The 16,126-nt window shown below is 43.4% G+C and overlaps 1 protein-coding gene across 9 annotated transcripts in view; it reads right to left on the reverse strand.

Annotated features, from left to right (window-relative positions):
* Positions 1–16,126, reverse strand: part of STYXL1 (serine/threonine/tyrosine interacting like 1) — a 65,853-nt gene that overhangs the window by 45,925 nt on the left and 3,802 nt on the right. For 8 of the 9 annotated variants that reach the window (XM_079944107.1, XM_079944106.1, XM_079944103.1 and 5 more), the window contains one exon: positions 6,854–6,957. In XM_079944107.1, coding sequence (XP_079800233.1) covers positions 6,854–6,956 — 103 coding nt within the window. In that variant the 5' untranslated portion in view covers position 6,957. Of the gene's footprint in view, positions 1–6,853; positions 6,958–7,974; positions 8,762–16,126 lie in introns of those variants that run through there. The other variant, XM_079944105.1, reaches the window with a different exon arrangement.

Genomic DNA, 16,126 nt, shown 5'->3' on the forward strand with positions numbered 1-16,126 from the left:
GAACACTCTATGACATAAATCACAGCAAGATCCTTTTTTTCCCACCTCCTAGAGAAATGGAAATAAAAACAAAAATAAACAAATGGGACCTAATGAAACTTCAAAGCTTTTGCACAGCAAAGGAAACCATAAACAAGATCAAAAGACAACTCTCAGAATGGGAGAAAATATTTGCAAATGAAGCAACTGACAAAGGATTAATCTCAAAAATTTACAAGCAGCTCATGCAGCTCAATAACAAAAAAACAAAAAACCCAATCCAAAAATGGGCAGAAGACCTAAATAGACATTTCTCCAAAGAAGATATACAGACTGCCAACAAACACATGAAAGAATGCTCAACATCATTAATCATTAGAGAAATGCAAATCAAAACTACAATGAGATATCATCTCACACCAGTCAGAATGGCCATCATCAAAAAATCTACAAACAACAAATGCTGGAGAGGGTGTGGAGAAAAGGGAACACTCTTGCACTGCTGGTGGGAATGTGAATTGGTACAGCCACTATGGAGAACAGTATGGAGGTTCCTTAAAAAACTACAAATAGAACTACCATATGACCCAGCAATCCCACTACTGGGCATATACCCTGAGAAAACCATAATTCAAAAAGAGTCATGTACCAAAATGTTCATTGCAGCTCTATTTACAATAGCCCGGAGATGGAAACAACCTAAGTGCCCATCATCAGATGAATGGATAAAGAAGATGTGGCACATATATACAATGGAGTATTACTCAGCCATAAAAAGAAATGAAACTGAGCTATTTGTAATGAGGTGGATAGACCTAGAATCTGTCATACAGAGTGAAGTAAGTCAGAAAGAGAAAGACAAATACCATATGCTAACACATATATATGGAATTTAAGGAAAATAATGTCATGAAGAACCTAGGGGTCAGACAGGAATAAAGACACAGACCTACTGGAGAACAGACTTGAGGATATGGGGAGGGGGAAGGGTGAGCTGTGACAAAGCGAGAGAGAGGCATGGACATATATACACTACCAAACGTAAAACAGATAGCTAGTGGGAGGCCTCCGCATAGCACAGGGATATCAGCTCGGTGCTTTGTGACCGCCTGGAGGGGTGGGATACGGAGGGTGGGAGGGAAGGAGACACAAGAGGGAAAAGATATGGGAACATATGTATATGTATAACTGATTCACTTTGTTATAAAGCAGAAACTAACACACCATTGTAAAGCAATTATACCCCAATAAAAATGTTTAAAAAATAAAATAAATAAAAAATAAAATAAAAAGAGATGCCTGGATGGTACACGGATTTCTCTAAAAAAAAGAAAAAAGATGCCAAATAGTCAAAGCAGTCTTGAGGGGGAAAAAAGGAGCTGGAGGAATCAGACTCCCTGACTTCAGACTATACTACAAAGCTACAGTAATCAAGACATTATGGGACTGGCACAAAAACAGAAAGATAGATCAATGGAACAGGATAGAAAGCCCAGAGGTAAACCCATGCACCTGTGGTCAACTAACCTATGACAAAGGAGGCAAGGATATACAATGGAGAAAAGACAGTCTCTTCAATAAGTGGTGCTGGGAAAACTGGACAGCTATGTGTAAAAGAATGAAATTAGAACACTCCCTAACACTATACACAAAAATAAACTCAAAATGGATTAGAGACCTAAACGTAAGACCAGACACTATAAAACTCTTAGAGGAAAACATAGGAAGAACACTCTTTGACATAAATCACAGCAAGATCTTTTTTGATCCACCTCCTAGAGCAATGGAAATAAAAACAAAAATAAACAAATGGGACTTAATGAAACTTCAAAGCTTTTGCAAAGCAAAGGAAACTACAAACAAGACCAAAAGACAACCCTCAGAATGGGAGAAAATATTTGCAAACGAATCAATGGACAAAGGATTCATCTCCAAAATATATAAACAGCTCATGCAGCTCAATATTCAAAAAACAAACCCAATCCAAAAATGGGCAGAAGACCTAAATAGACATTTCTCCAAAGAAGACATACAGATGGCCAAGAAGCACATGAAAAGCTGCTCAATATCACTAATTATTAGAGAAATGCAAATCAAAACTACAATGAGGTATCACCTCACACCAGTCAGAATGGGCATCATCAGAAAATCTACAAACAATAAATGCTGGAGAGGCTGTGGAGAAAAGGGAACCCTCTTGCACTGTTAGTGGGAATGTAAATTGATACAGCCACTATGGAGAACAGCATGGAGGTTCCTTAAAAAACTAAAAATAGAATTACCATATGACCCAGCAATCCCACTACTGGGCATATACCCAGAGAAAACCATAATTCAAAAAGACACATGGACCCCAATGTTCACTGCAGCACTATTTACAATAGTCAGGTCATGGAAGCAAACTAAATGCCCATCGACAGACGAATGGATAAAGAAGTTGTGGTACATATATACAATGGAATATTACTCAGCCATAAAAAGGAACGAAATTGGGTCATTTGTAGAGACGTGGATGGATCTAGAGACTGTCATACAGAGTGAAGTAGGGCAGAAAGAGAAAAACAAATATTGTATGTTAATGCATATATGTGGAACCTAGAAAAATGGTACAGATGAACCAGTTTGCAGGGCAGAAATAGAGACACAGATGTAGAGAACAAATGTATGGACACCAAGCAGGGAAAGTGGCGGGGGGGGGGGGTGATGAATTAGGAGATTGGGATTGATATGTATACACTGATGTGTATAAAATGGATAACTAATAAGAGCCTGCTGTATAAAAATTAAATTAAATTTAAAAAAATAAAATAAAAATAAGCCAAATATAGTATGGGCACTGAGGCTTTTCCCTTGTCTGTAGCCTCCCCAATCTGTTACCCTGAAAGGGCCTTTCCCACATCTAATTAACCAATAGCTGCTCTCAGGAAAGAATCTCATCCACCACTCCTTGGGAATGTAACACTTAAGAATTCAGTGTATCACTTATTTTCTTGAAAAATGATAATAAACTTCTTGAAATTCATGACCTGGATATCTATTCATTCTCAGAGGGAATTATCATGTGTTTACTAAAATATAAATGTTTTAGGCTGAAAATAAAAAAGCCCTGAACCTGATACATTCACTGGTGAATTCTACCCAACATTTAAAGAAGAATTAATATCAATCCTTCTGAAATTTTTCCCAAAAGATTGAAGAGAAGGCAACACTTCCTAACTCATCGTATGAGGCCAGCATGACCCTGATACCAAAGTCAGACAAAGACACAGCAAGAAAAATACAGATCATATTCCTTATAAACACTGATGCAAAAATCCTCAACAAAATGCTAGCAAACCACATTCAGCAGGATTATACACCATGATCAAGTGGAATTTATTCCTGGAAGGCAAGAATGGCTCAACATTCAAAAATCAATTTAATTTACCACTTCAAACGAATGAAGGAGGAAGAAAAACTACATGATTATCTCAATCAATGCAGAAAAAGTATGAAAAATTCAACACCCTTTCAAGATAAAAACACTTGACAAACTAGGAATAGAAGGAAGTTACCTGAACATAATAAAAAAACATATATGAAAGACCCACAACAAACATTATACTCAATGGTGAAAGACTGAAAGCTTTTCTTTAAGGAACGAGACAAGGATGCCCACTTTCACTACTTCTATTCAACAGAGTGGTAGAAGTCCTAGACAGAGCAATTAAGCAAGAAAAAGAAACAAAGGGCATCTAAATTGGAAAGGAAGAAGTAAAATCATCTAAGTTCACAGAAGATATGATCTTATATGCAAAAAAATCCTAAAGATTCCACACAAAAAAAACCTGTTAGAACTAATAAATGAATTCAGCAGAGCTTCAGGACAGAAAACCAACACAGAAAAATCAGTTGTACAGTTGACCCTTGAACAACATGAGTTTGAACTGCATGGGTCCACTTACACGCAGATATTTTTCAATAATAAATACTACAATGCTAAATGGTCCATGGTTGGTTGAATCCACGAATGCAAAAGAACCACAGACACGGAGAGCTGACTATAAGTGATACACAGGTTATTCCCCACGTTGTTCAAGGGTCAATTGTATTTCTATATACTATCAATGAACAATCTGAAAAGGAAATTAACAATTCCATTTTCAATAGCATTAAAAATAATAATATACTTGGGAATAAAATTTAAACAAGGACTTGAAAGATTGGAACTCTGGAAACTACAAAATGAATTAGAGACAAAAAAAAAATTCTGTGTTCACAAACTGGAAGACTTAATATTAAGCTGTCAATACTACCCAAAGCAATCTACAGATTCAATGCCATCCCATCAATATTCCAATGATGTTTTTTGCAGAAATAGAAAAATCTATTCAAAATTCATGTGGACTCCCTAGGGACCATGAACAAGACAGTCTTTTCAACAAATGATGCTGGGAAAACTGGATATCCACATGCAAAAGAATGAAATTGGATGCTTATCTAAACATCATATACAAAACTCAACTCAAAATGGATCAAGGACCTAAATGTAAGGCCTAAAAGTATAAAAATTGTAGAAGAAAACATAAGGCAAAAGCTTCATGACACTGGATTTGGCAACAATTTCCTGGATATGACAAGCAACAAAAGAAGAGATAGACAAGTTGAACTTCGTGAAAAATTTTAAATGTTGCATATCAAAAGACAATATCAACAGAGTAAAAAGGTAACCCACGGAAGGGGAGAAATTATTTACAAGTCATCTATCTTGTAAGGAATTAATATCCAGAATATATACAGAACTCCTAAAACTCAAAAACAACAACCCAATTCAAAAATGGGCGAAGAACTTGAATAGTAATTTCTCCAAAGAAGATATACAAATGGCCAATAAGCACATGAAAAGATGCTCAACATCCCTAATCATTAGGGAAATGCAAATCAAAACTACAATGAGATACCACTTCACACCCATTAGGATGGTTACTAAAAATAAAAATAAAAACCCAGAAAAATAACAACGTTGACAACGATTTCAAAAAACTGGAACCCTTGTACACTACTGGTACAAATGTAAAATCGTACAGCTGCTACAGAAAACACAATGGTGGTTCCTCAAAAAATTAAAAATAGAATTACCACATGATCCAGCAATTACACTTCTGGGTATATACTGAAAATAATTGAAAGCAGGGTCTCAGAGAGATATTTTGTACATCCATGTTCATAGCAGCATTATTCACAACAGCTAAAAGGTGGAAGCAGCCCAAGTGTCCATCGATGGATGAATGGATAAGCAAAATGTGGTATATACATACAATGGAATATTATTCAGCCTTAAAAATAAAGGAGATCCTGACACGCACTACAACATGGATGAACCTGGAGGACATTATGCTAAGTGAAATAAGCCAGTCACAAAGACAAATACTGTATGATTACACTTATATGAGGCACCTGGAGTAGTCAAAATCAGAGACATAAAGTAGAATGGTGGTTACCAGCGTTGCAGGGAGGAGGGAATGGGGAGCTATTGTTTAACGGGTGTAGGGTTTCAGTTTTACAAGATGAAAAGAGCTATGGAGATGATGGTGATGATGTACCACCGAACTGGACATTTAAAAGTGGTTAAGATGGTAAATTTTATGTGTATTTTAAACACGATGTTTTTAATTGTGGGGAAAAACATCATAATACAAGTTCATGCCAATCAGAGAAAAAAATTTAAAGGGTGACAAAACCAGGTATTGGTAGGTATGTTTCTTACACTGCTGATTGGAGTATAAAATTGATACAATGTCTTCGGAGGGCAATTTGACAATAATGTAGTGAAGGTGAATGTGCAACTTGGTACTTCCATTTCTGGGAATATATTCTGAAAAAATTCTTGCACATGAATAGGGAGAGAGATACAAACTGTTCACTGCAGCACTGTTCATAATAGCAACACAATGCAAGCAACACACCACAATCAATTAGGAATGGATATATATTGCAACTACCAGTTAAAATAAACTAGATCTTCATATACAGAAATGGGGAAACAGATGAACCAGTTTGCAGGGCAGAAACTGAGACACAGATGTAGAGAACAAACGTATGGACACCAAGAGGGGAAAGCAGCAGTGGGGGCAGGGGGGTATGATGAATTGGGAGATTGGGATTGACATGTATACACTGATGTGTATAAAATGGATAACTAATAAGAACCTGCTGTATAAAAAAAAAATTAAACTAAATTTAAAAAAAGTAAGTTGGGCTTTCCTGGTGGCACAGTGGTTGAGAGTCCGCCTGTCGATGCAGGGGACACGGGTTCGTGCCCCGGTCTGGGAAGATCCCACATGCCGCAACGGGAGAGGCCACAACAGTGAGAGGCCCGCATACCGCAAAAAAAAAAAAAAAAAAAGTAAGTTGCAGGATCACTGTACCTTATGGTACTGTTTATGTAAATGTTTGAACCATACATTACTTTGGGATGCCTGCCTATGTCGTAAACGTGTAAAAATACAGAAGCAGTCATCTTCGGGGAGGGAAAGGAAGAGGATCAGGATGGAGTATAAAAGAGGGGTACATTTGTGTAACTTTTTATTATGTTAAATCTGAATGGTGTGTACATAAGCGCTTATGTGTATTACTATGTGTTTGTTAGACGTTTAAAATATTTCACTAAAAACAATAGTAAGAGGACTCAAACATGAGTCTTCTGGGAACTTTTCTTCTAGATTTATTTAATCTGGCAATATTCCAAGTCACATGACAGTTAATAGTAGCATTTTGAGCTATGCCTAATTAGTTTAATAGTTTTCTAAAGTAATTTATTACTCTTCAAAGTTTGTTAATTCATGAAAAATAATCTTTGAAGGACACTGTTCACAACATTTTTTAAAGTACTTACCTAATAAACAGAGATAGTTGGGTTCAGTTAATCTGGATAGTTTTGTGACCTGATTCAAGATGTTGTAAAGCTCTGTTGGTTCACACAAAACCAAACCACTCATCCTACAGGGAAGAATCAATCATGTAAAAGCTTAGTGCATCTTTCTATTTTAGATGAATGACCACAAAGTAAGATAATTCAACTCTTTCTTAACATGCCTTCAAACAAAGGTGAAAATAATCATGCATGTGATCAAGGAAAATTCCAAAATTGATAGTGAAATGTGTGTAGGGGAGATAATCGTTGCACACGACATATCTGAACCATATAAATACAAAGCAGGCTGTAAAACAGTCACCAATTCACTTTCCTTCAGTAAATAACTACTGAGCACTTACCACAGGCCAGGCACTGGAAATAAGTGTGGTAAACTAGACTTACCCTCATGAAGGTTACAGTCTAGCATGGAATGCAGACACTGGACAAAAAAATACATTGTGAGTAGGAAAAGCGTTTTTTTTTAAAAGAGTCAGCATCCAGTGTCATGGGAGGTGCTAATAGGAGGGCCTCACCTAGCTGGGATCAGAGAAGGGCTGTCTGAGATGTGATTGCTAAGCTGAGACAGGAGGTTAGGCAAGACCTAGGCAGGTAGAGGAGAGGGAGAGGATGGAGGAGGTAGAAACTGACAACAGGAGGGAACTTAGTATCTGAGAGATTTCAAAAGGAGCCTGGTGTGGCAACAGTGGGAAGAGAGTAATGAGTGAAGACCCTGGGGAGGCCGACGCAGGTGCCCTTGTGAGGGGCCTTTAGGGTTATGATGAAGATCGTGATGGTCTGTGGAAGGAGGAGAATGGCTCAGTTGTACTGACAGAACTGCCCAGCCAGCCTGGGCTCTGGTTCCTGATTACAGGGCTGCTCTTGGGACACTGGTTCCTTGGCACAACTGTCTCTGGTGCCCCATGGACACTGAGGGGGAAGGCTGGGCCTGTGCAGCAGCTTACTGCAGGGAGGCTACCTTTTAGCTGGGGTGGGGGCAGCCAGAAGACCTCTGAAGGCCAGTCAAGTCCAGGGGTATCCTGCTCAAAACAGTTAGGGTCCACTTCAGAATTACCAGAACAATGCTCCCCAGAAAGGCTAACCCCTTGACTTGGGCCCTGGATCCTTCTCACTTCCTCAAGGACTTCAGCTCTCAGCCTCCCCTCCAGCATCATCAGTTTCACCCTCCATACAGGTCATTCCTAGTGGCACGCAAACATCCTCTGTACCAGTCTCTGTTCTCCTTTACAGCCAAGACTTCTCAAAAGGGTGGTGTTGGGCTTCCCTGGTGGCGCGGTGGTTGAGAGTCCGCCTGCCGATGCAGGGGACACGGGTTCGTGCCCTGGTCCGGGAAGATCCCACATGCCGCGGAGCGGCTGGGCCCATGAGCCGTGGCCGCTGAGCCTGCGCGTCCGGAGCCTGTGCTCCGCAATGGGAGAGGCCACAACAGTGAGAGGACCGCATACCAAAAAAAAAAAAAAAAGGTGGTGTTAACACTGCCTCTATTTCCTCACCTCCAAACTCTAGATCCAAACCCCTGCTGTGCCACCTACTATTGGCTGCCTGACTTGAGGGAATAATTAGCCTCTCTGTGCCTCAGTTTCTACCTCTGTAAAATGGGGGTAAAAATAGTATTGCCATTTCGGTAAAACAAGGATAATAGTACTTGTTGTGTGTGGAATAATGAAATTACACATGTAAGACATTCTGAGCAGGGAGGAAGTGTTCAGTAATTGTTAGCTGTTGGTACAACCTTCTCCCCTGGAATTTCTGACCCCAAACCACAGAAACTGCTCCTATCAAGGTCATCAAAAATACTCCTCTTGCCTAATCCACTAGTCATTTCTCTTTGTGCTCAAACATGGAGCCTCAGTAACCCAGTTGAGCGCTCCTCCTTCCCCACTCTCCACTCCCAGGACACCCCACTCTCCAGGCTTCCCTCCTACCTCTCAGACAGTTCCTGCTCTAACTGTCTCCATGAGAATGCCCTTGGGCACAGTCATCTCTTTTCTTCTCTATCTACTCTCACCCTGGGACAGAGCTTCTCAACCTCAGCACCACTGACATTTGGGGCCAGATAATGCTTCGTCGTGGGGCCGACCCGTGCGTTGCAGAATGTTCAGCAGGATCCCTGGCCTCCACTGGGTGGATGCCAGTAGCAACCCCACCCTCCAGTTATAACAACCAAAAATGTTTCCAGACTTCACCAAATGTCCCCTGGAAGAGGGGCAAAGTCACTGTCAGTTGAGAACAAGCATCTAAGACCTAGAGTCTAGGTGATTCATCTAGTCCCTTGAATACCCCATGTATAATAACGACTCCCCAACTATGGCCCCTACTTGACCTCTCCACTGAGCTCCAGGCTCCACTTGGACGCCTGATGGACATCTCAAATAAAACATGGCCCAAAAGGAATGTTTAAATTACACGTGCCTTACCTCCAATATGTCTTTTAGTCTTCCCTGTCTCAATAAACAGCACCATTTAGCCACCTAGTTACTCAAGGTCACACCCCTAACCTCTCTTTCCCTCAGTCCCTCACATCCAATCTATTAGCTCTACTACTTAAATATGTTCCAAACCCGGGTCCAGGGCTAGCATCCTAGACCAAGGGACTAGCATCTCTCTCCTGAGGATGCAGTACTTTCCAACTGGGCTTCTTGCTTTCTCCCTACGGTCTGATCTTCCCATGGCAGTCAGGGTGATCTTTGCAAACTACGAGTTTGTCTTCACCTGCATTATTGCACTCATTTGTTTGCTTGTTTTATCATCAGTCTCCCCACAGTGGAATATACGGCTCCTGAGGGTACGGACCTTGACCTTCTTGTTCACTGCTGTGTCCTCACCCAGTGCCCAGGATTTTTGATGCAGACTAGTGCTCAGTAAGCACGTGTTGAATGACTACATTATTACTAGTCACCATTCCTGCCTTCACCAATGGGGCCATCCTGACCTGAGGCCATACTTCTAGATGCTACATAAAGATCCTTCCTGAGGACATCCCAACTCGTACCCTCAGGTCCTCTGCCTCTGAAAGTCCTGATCTCAGGCCATTCTGGAGGTGGTGAGCATAGGGGAGAGAGGATGAGTTTTGTGTCTAGTCCCACAACTTTGCTAAGCCAACCTAAAAGCTGGCTCCTAACCTATCTGGTCTATTGCTCAGAGCCCATCCTCACACTCCCACCCACTTTCCCCATTACAACCTCCATCTCTTTATTCACTAGCCAAGGGATTGTCTCTGGGCGTTCAGGTAAAAACCCAGTCCAGCCCCAGCAATCAACTCCTTCAGACATCTCCTTCCCAAAGGGGGCACTCTCCCTTGTCAAGCAAGAGCTGCCTCACTGGGACTTCCCTGGTGGCACAGTGGTTAAGAATCCACCCAATGCAGGGGACACAGGTTTCAAGCCCTGGTGCAGGAAGATCCCACATGCCACGGAGCAACTAAGCCCACGCACCACAACTACTGAAGCCCACGCGCCTAGAGCCCGTGCTCTGCAACAAGCGAAGCCACTGCAATGAGAAGCCCGCACACCGCAGCGAAAATCAGCCCCCACTCGCCGCAACTAGAGAAAAGCCCGCGCACAGCAACGAAGACCCAACGCAGCCAAAAATAAATAAATAAATTTATTTAAAAAAAAAAAAAAAAGACCTGCCTCACCTGCTGGTAAACTTCAGGAGGGTAAGTACAGTCCTGAACCTAACGGCACACTGCTGAGAGAAGACGCACCCCTGTGAGCCGTGATGAGGAGGGCCACTAGCCCCGGTGGGTGGAGGACCGGACGTAGCTAACAGCCCTTCCAGCACTACTCCAAATTCTGAAAGGTGGAAGATGTTCTTGGCTCCACCATTTGGGCCCTAAGAATATTCTGATGTTGAGCTTTTATATAGAACCATTAAACAAATGTCGATGAGGTTTTGCAAAAAGTATTTTTCTTAGATGAATTCCACTAAGCCGATTTAATCCCTTAATTGATTTCCTATATTGATTCACAGTTAACCAATTGATTTCACAGTTAACCAATTGATTTCACAGTTAACCAGTTCCAATTTTTTTCACTTTCAATTTTGTTTAGCCAAAATTATTTCTCCCAAGATCAAGTCTTGTTTCCCTGTGCATTTTACAATAAATATCTGATTCCTTAATCAGATTCTTACTGTATCGGATTTTACCGAGTATGGTTTCTGCCACTGTTTCATTTGTAATGATTATTTCCACCAAGTCTCATTTCCTGGTGATCTATTCAAAGCAGTGGAGCCAGGATGGCAAGTCTAAGACATCCCCCTTTGGGCCCTTTTAGCACAGCACAGCTCTGAAGAGACTTTCAGGGCATTTAGTGCAATAGCTCTTGCAAGGGTGATGGGGCAGGCAGGTGGGAAGGGAGGTCAAAGGGAGCACCTCCTGGGGATCTGGCTTCATAGGGTGAGAGGATACCAATATTCCTATGAACTGACCCATCTGGGAAATCCACACAGATTTTTGGGTGGCGAGGAGCCACCTACTGCCAGGAGAGCAGGGTGCCAGCACAGGCCTCATCTCTGCACACTGGACACCCACCAGCAGGAAGGTTCTTCACCCTCCCTGTAATGACCTGGCCTGAACTTCAACCTAGGGGGCTTGTGTGGGGCTCTCTCTCCGGTCCAGACACAGCTGGGCTGGAGAGCTCAGCTCCAGTAAAAGACCGTGTCTATCTTTGAGAAGGGATGTTTCATTAGGGGTCATCATAGCCTGAGACTAAGGGGAAACTGGCCAGATCCAGGCCTTCTTGCCTCCTTATGCCTGACCAATTCCATTCTGACTGATGGCGTCACTGCCAGAGGCTGGGCCTGACCCCATCCTTCTCACAGGTATTCCAGGGTCCTGAGAGCTTGGTCTAGTGCTCAGGCCCAGACAGTCCAGGTGGACACAACTGATGGGCATTTGCTTCTAGTGGAAAAGAGGCATCACTCAACACTCCTGGAGAAGTCAGACCGTAAGCTTTACTCTGGGTTCCTGGCTCAGGCTGAGCAGGGACCAGAGGACTGCACAGATATGAATCAGGGTCCACAGCCAACCCCACTATGCCCTGGTTCTGTGTGGGAAACTGAGGCTGTGCCAGGATGACCCAGGCTTAAATACAGTGACAGGCATCAATGCTCTCACCTGTAAACTGAGGCAATAATACACCCTGGAAAGGCTGTAGGAATGTTATGTTGAAATAACAAACATAAATTGCCCAGAACTGGGCCCAGCACAGAGCAGGAGCTTAGGAAACAAATTCCTTTACTCCTACTTTCTCTCTCTTTTCAATTTCATCTAGGAGTCTCCGGATGTCCAGCAGACAGAAAGCACCATTCAGAGAAATCTCAGGCCAAAGACCAGAGCAGGAGCTGGCCAAGTTTGTAAGCGGGGGGATCCAGTGATGCTGCCTAAGGGTCAGGTTCCTAAGGGATCTGGTAGAGTCTTTCCTCAATCCCAATCAGACACCTTCCTTGTGGCCTGAACCCTGACAAAGCTAGAGGACACAGTCACAGGCCGCAGCACCCCAGAGCTGTGGAGGCTGCAGAAGTGGTCCTGAAACCATTTCTCAGCTCAGAGAAGCTCCAGGTCCTGTAGCTAGTGAGCACCAGTATCTCCAGAGGCCCAGACTCAAGCCACCACATCCCTGTCCCTTGTCTATCTTACCTTCATTCCCATCGCCCCAAACCTAGACCCACTACACCCCCAAAAGGTACCCTAGTGGTCCTGGGAGGGTGACAGGCCTACCCATGCAGCAATTCACATGTCAAAGGTAGCGGCTAGCGAACTGCTACACAAAGGCTGTGTGGCCACCAGGTCTGGTCTCACCTCCTCCAACTCTGTCTCCAGCACTTGCTTCTCCTCTGCTCAACTGGGCTAGCGCCCCACCTTCTGCACCTGACACGGGTTCTTGGACATGACCAACCTCTGGATTCAGCTTTGGTCTCACTTCCCTGACCTCCAGCTGGCCTGGAGGACTGCAGGCTTTGCTCCCGACTCAGATCTGCCACCATCGGCGACTCTCAGCTCTTGGGAGCTCCTTGCCAGCAGTTTCTTGCTGCCTCTGCTGTCACCAGTCCACCATCTCCTAGTTGCTCTGCTGGCATGTATCTTGGAAAGCCACACCCTTTGACTTCCAGCTGGGCCACAACTGAAAGTTAAGCTCTATATCTAAACAGTTCTGTTTTAAAATTTTATGTCCCCATTTGCCGATATTCTAGAGACCCTAGAGGAAAATAAAGCAAACTCTCAGGCAGGTGGGATGATTACCACCTTTCTAATTCTTCATTTTATCTCCAGGGATCTGAAAGGAAAGATTTGAAATACTGCACTTTGAGGTACGATTTTAGGGTTGAAGAGAAGGTAGGTTAGCATAGAATATGTGCACCTAAGAGCAAAAACCTGACAGCTCGACTGTGGCCCCAGCCTATTGTAAGGAACAAAATGGTCAGTATAGGTGCACGTGTGCGGCTTGTGTGGGGGTGTGGCAAGGAGGACATCAATGTATTTCTATACTGTGTATGAAAACATGCAATGAAGAACTAGTGAAATTAATCTATGGTGATAGAAGTCAGGAAGTAGCTGTCTGGGGAATGGGGCATGAGGGAACTTTCTGGAATAATGAAAATGCTTCTATAGCTTGTTTTGGGTGGTGGTTAGAAGACTGCAAACTGTCAAAACTATCCAACTGCACACTGAAGATCTGTATACTGTACTGTATGTAAACTATATGGCAATAATTGCTTTTAATCCCCCGTATAGAACCATGTGTTTGTGTTCAAGGATACAAATGTGTGGGTGTGTGGCCCACCCGTACATCCGTGAACTTGGTGTGGGGTCTGGGCTGTGAGAAGCCACATGAGCTTGGACACACAGAAAGGACACACTGCAAACCTTCAGCTGGGCCCCCAGAGCTGCCAATGAATCCTTTCTCACCGTTCCTGATTTTCCCAGCATTTCCCCAATGGCTACAACTGTTATCCAAACCTCCTCACCATGCAGCAACCTCTCTCATTTTCTAGGTCTTGGCTGGGAAGGCTAAGGCCACGGGATGCAAACCGCCCTACCTCACCAACTGCCCGCTGGGTGCCCTTCAAGTTTCTTCCCAAAATCAAAGGGATAAGTGTCCTCTGACCTCATCTTTTCCCACCTAATCCTTTTCTCTCTTGACTTCTAGCATCTCAAAGCTCTTCACCTCTATTACAGCCTCTTTCTCCCTGATTTCAAATATTCACAAGTCTCAGCTTTCTTGAAGCAGTTCACGAAACCAGAAAGAAAACCCCTAGAATAGCTTGGCCTGTGCCCTCTGAAGCTTGTGCAGGCATAGAGGCTGGTGGTGGGCACCTGCCTGGAAAAATCGGAAGCTGGTTAGCTGTTAGCAAAGAGCAGCAGCTGCATTTCAAACAGCCTACACCCCCAGAATTTGATGGGATGAAGGATACCTATGTGTCTCTTGTAGACCAGATGTGGGCCAGGCAGGAGAGAGGGCCAACTAGAAGCAATCTTAAAGGGACTTTGCCCAAGAGGGCCACTTGGGCAGACAATGGACCAATCTCAGGTACTGGAGGATTCCAGAAAACAGGGGTTGAGGGAGCAACTGGAAACAGCAAGGCTGAGGTGTAACCACCCAGGTCAAGGGAACTGCAGGTAAGAGAGACCCACAAAAGCACCACATGGAAGTGTCAGCCACAAACTCCCATCAAGCTCAGAGAATTCTTACTAATGCCAAATGGACCCTTCCTGCCCCTATCTTTATTCTCACAACCCCCTCCACCAACACTGATGGGCCTGAAGCCTCAGTCTTCAGGGACGAGGGGTAGTGAGGAAGTAAGATGGAGAAATGGAGAAGACAACCACTCTCCACTCCCAAGGTGGGAGCCTGAAGCAAGCTCAGGAGGGGAAGGGGAGCAGCTTTAACACTGACTTCAAAGTTCAGAGTTTTGACTATTAATGTGAACAGGACATTTAGGCTATTGCAACAAGTCTGTCCTGGTGGCTTGATGTAATCCAAGGGCAAGCAAAGATTTAGAGGAAGAATGGGGATGAAGACATACAGCCATTTTCTGACTGCACTAGGCTTCCTGAATGAGGCTGTGCATGTTCCCTGTTAACAGTTACACTTGCAAAGCAGCGCATGGTGCCTGGTACAAAGTCAATGCTTGATACGGTAGCTGCTAAGAGTGTTATGAACCATTTTGCGATTTAAAGGGAAGCAACTAGGAGCTGAATGTGAGGACGTTTTTCTAACAGTCAAGTGGCTGGGATGGCCCGAGTAGAGGACTTGGGAGGTAGTGACTCCCCGCCGTGGAGATGCTGACAGGGGCTGACTGACTTGCCAGGGGGGTGGGAAGGAGTTCCAGCCCCAGATGTGGGAGTGAGCACACGAGAATGTGACTCTAGTTTCTCTCCCCTGGCCTCAGCTCTCCCCTGGCCTCAGCTCTCCCCTCTATAGGGATAACTTCAGCCCTGGCCTCTCTCAGGGGTTTCAATCCCATATTTCCCCTTGGAGTAATTCCCCAAGTGTCCACTGATATTTCTATATGGACAACTCACCATCACTTCCAATGTAGCCCATCTAAAACAGAACTCTTTACTTTTTCTCCAGCCAGCTCTCCTTCCACACACACCCTGAATTCCATTTCTGTACATATACAGTTCTCTCAGGCTGGTTTCCCACATCACTTCCATTTGTTTCTTAAACCCAGATGGGCACAAACGCTTATCAATTCTTCCCTCTCCCTCATTTGGCCCCACTTCACCATTTCTAAAACCATGACAGTAACTCAGATATTTATCATCTCATTAGATAGCCTCCTGAACAATCTCCCTGCCCTGCACATTTTTCCCTTGGAACTTTTTTTCCCCCCTTGGAACTTTTAACACGCCAAGGTCAGTCTAATCTTCCTCAAACACAGTTCTGGTGGCATCACAAAAGCCTTTGATAAACACCTGCTTCCCGAGAAATAAAATACAAACTTCTCAGCTAACATTCGGTTAAGTCCTGCACAATCTGGGTTTTCCAGCCTTGTATCTAAAACCACTCAACTCTCCCAAAATTCAGAAACCCACTCTCAGCCTGGTCAGATGCTGGACAATAAAGAGATGAAAGAACCTGACTGTAAGATGCTTTCAGTTCTAGTGGTAAGATAGAGGGGTAAACAATTAGAGAGAACACAGTCAGTGATAAGATAAAGAACACCGTTTGTCCTCATGTCCCCTCTCCAACAGAAATTATCTGTTCACTGTCCCTTCCTCCAGGT

This window comes from Stenella coeruleoalba, assembly GCF_951394435.1.
Source record: "Stenella coeruleoalba genome assembly, chromosome: 15".
Taxonomy (NCBI): domain Eukaryota; kingdom Metazoa; phylum Chordata; class Mammalia; order Artiodactyla; family Delphinidae; genus Stenella; species Stenella coeruleoalba.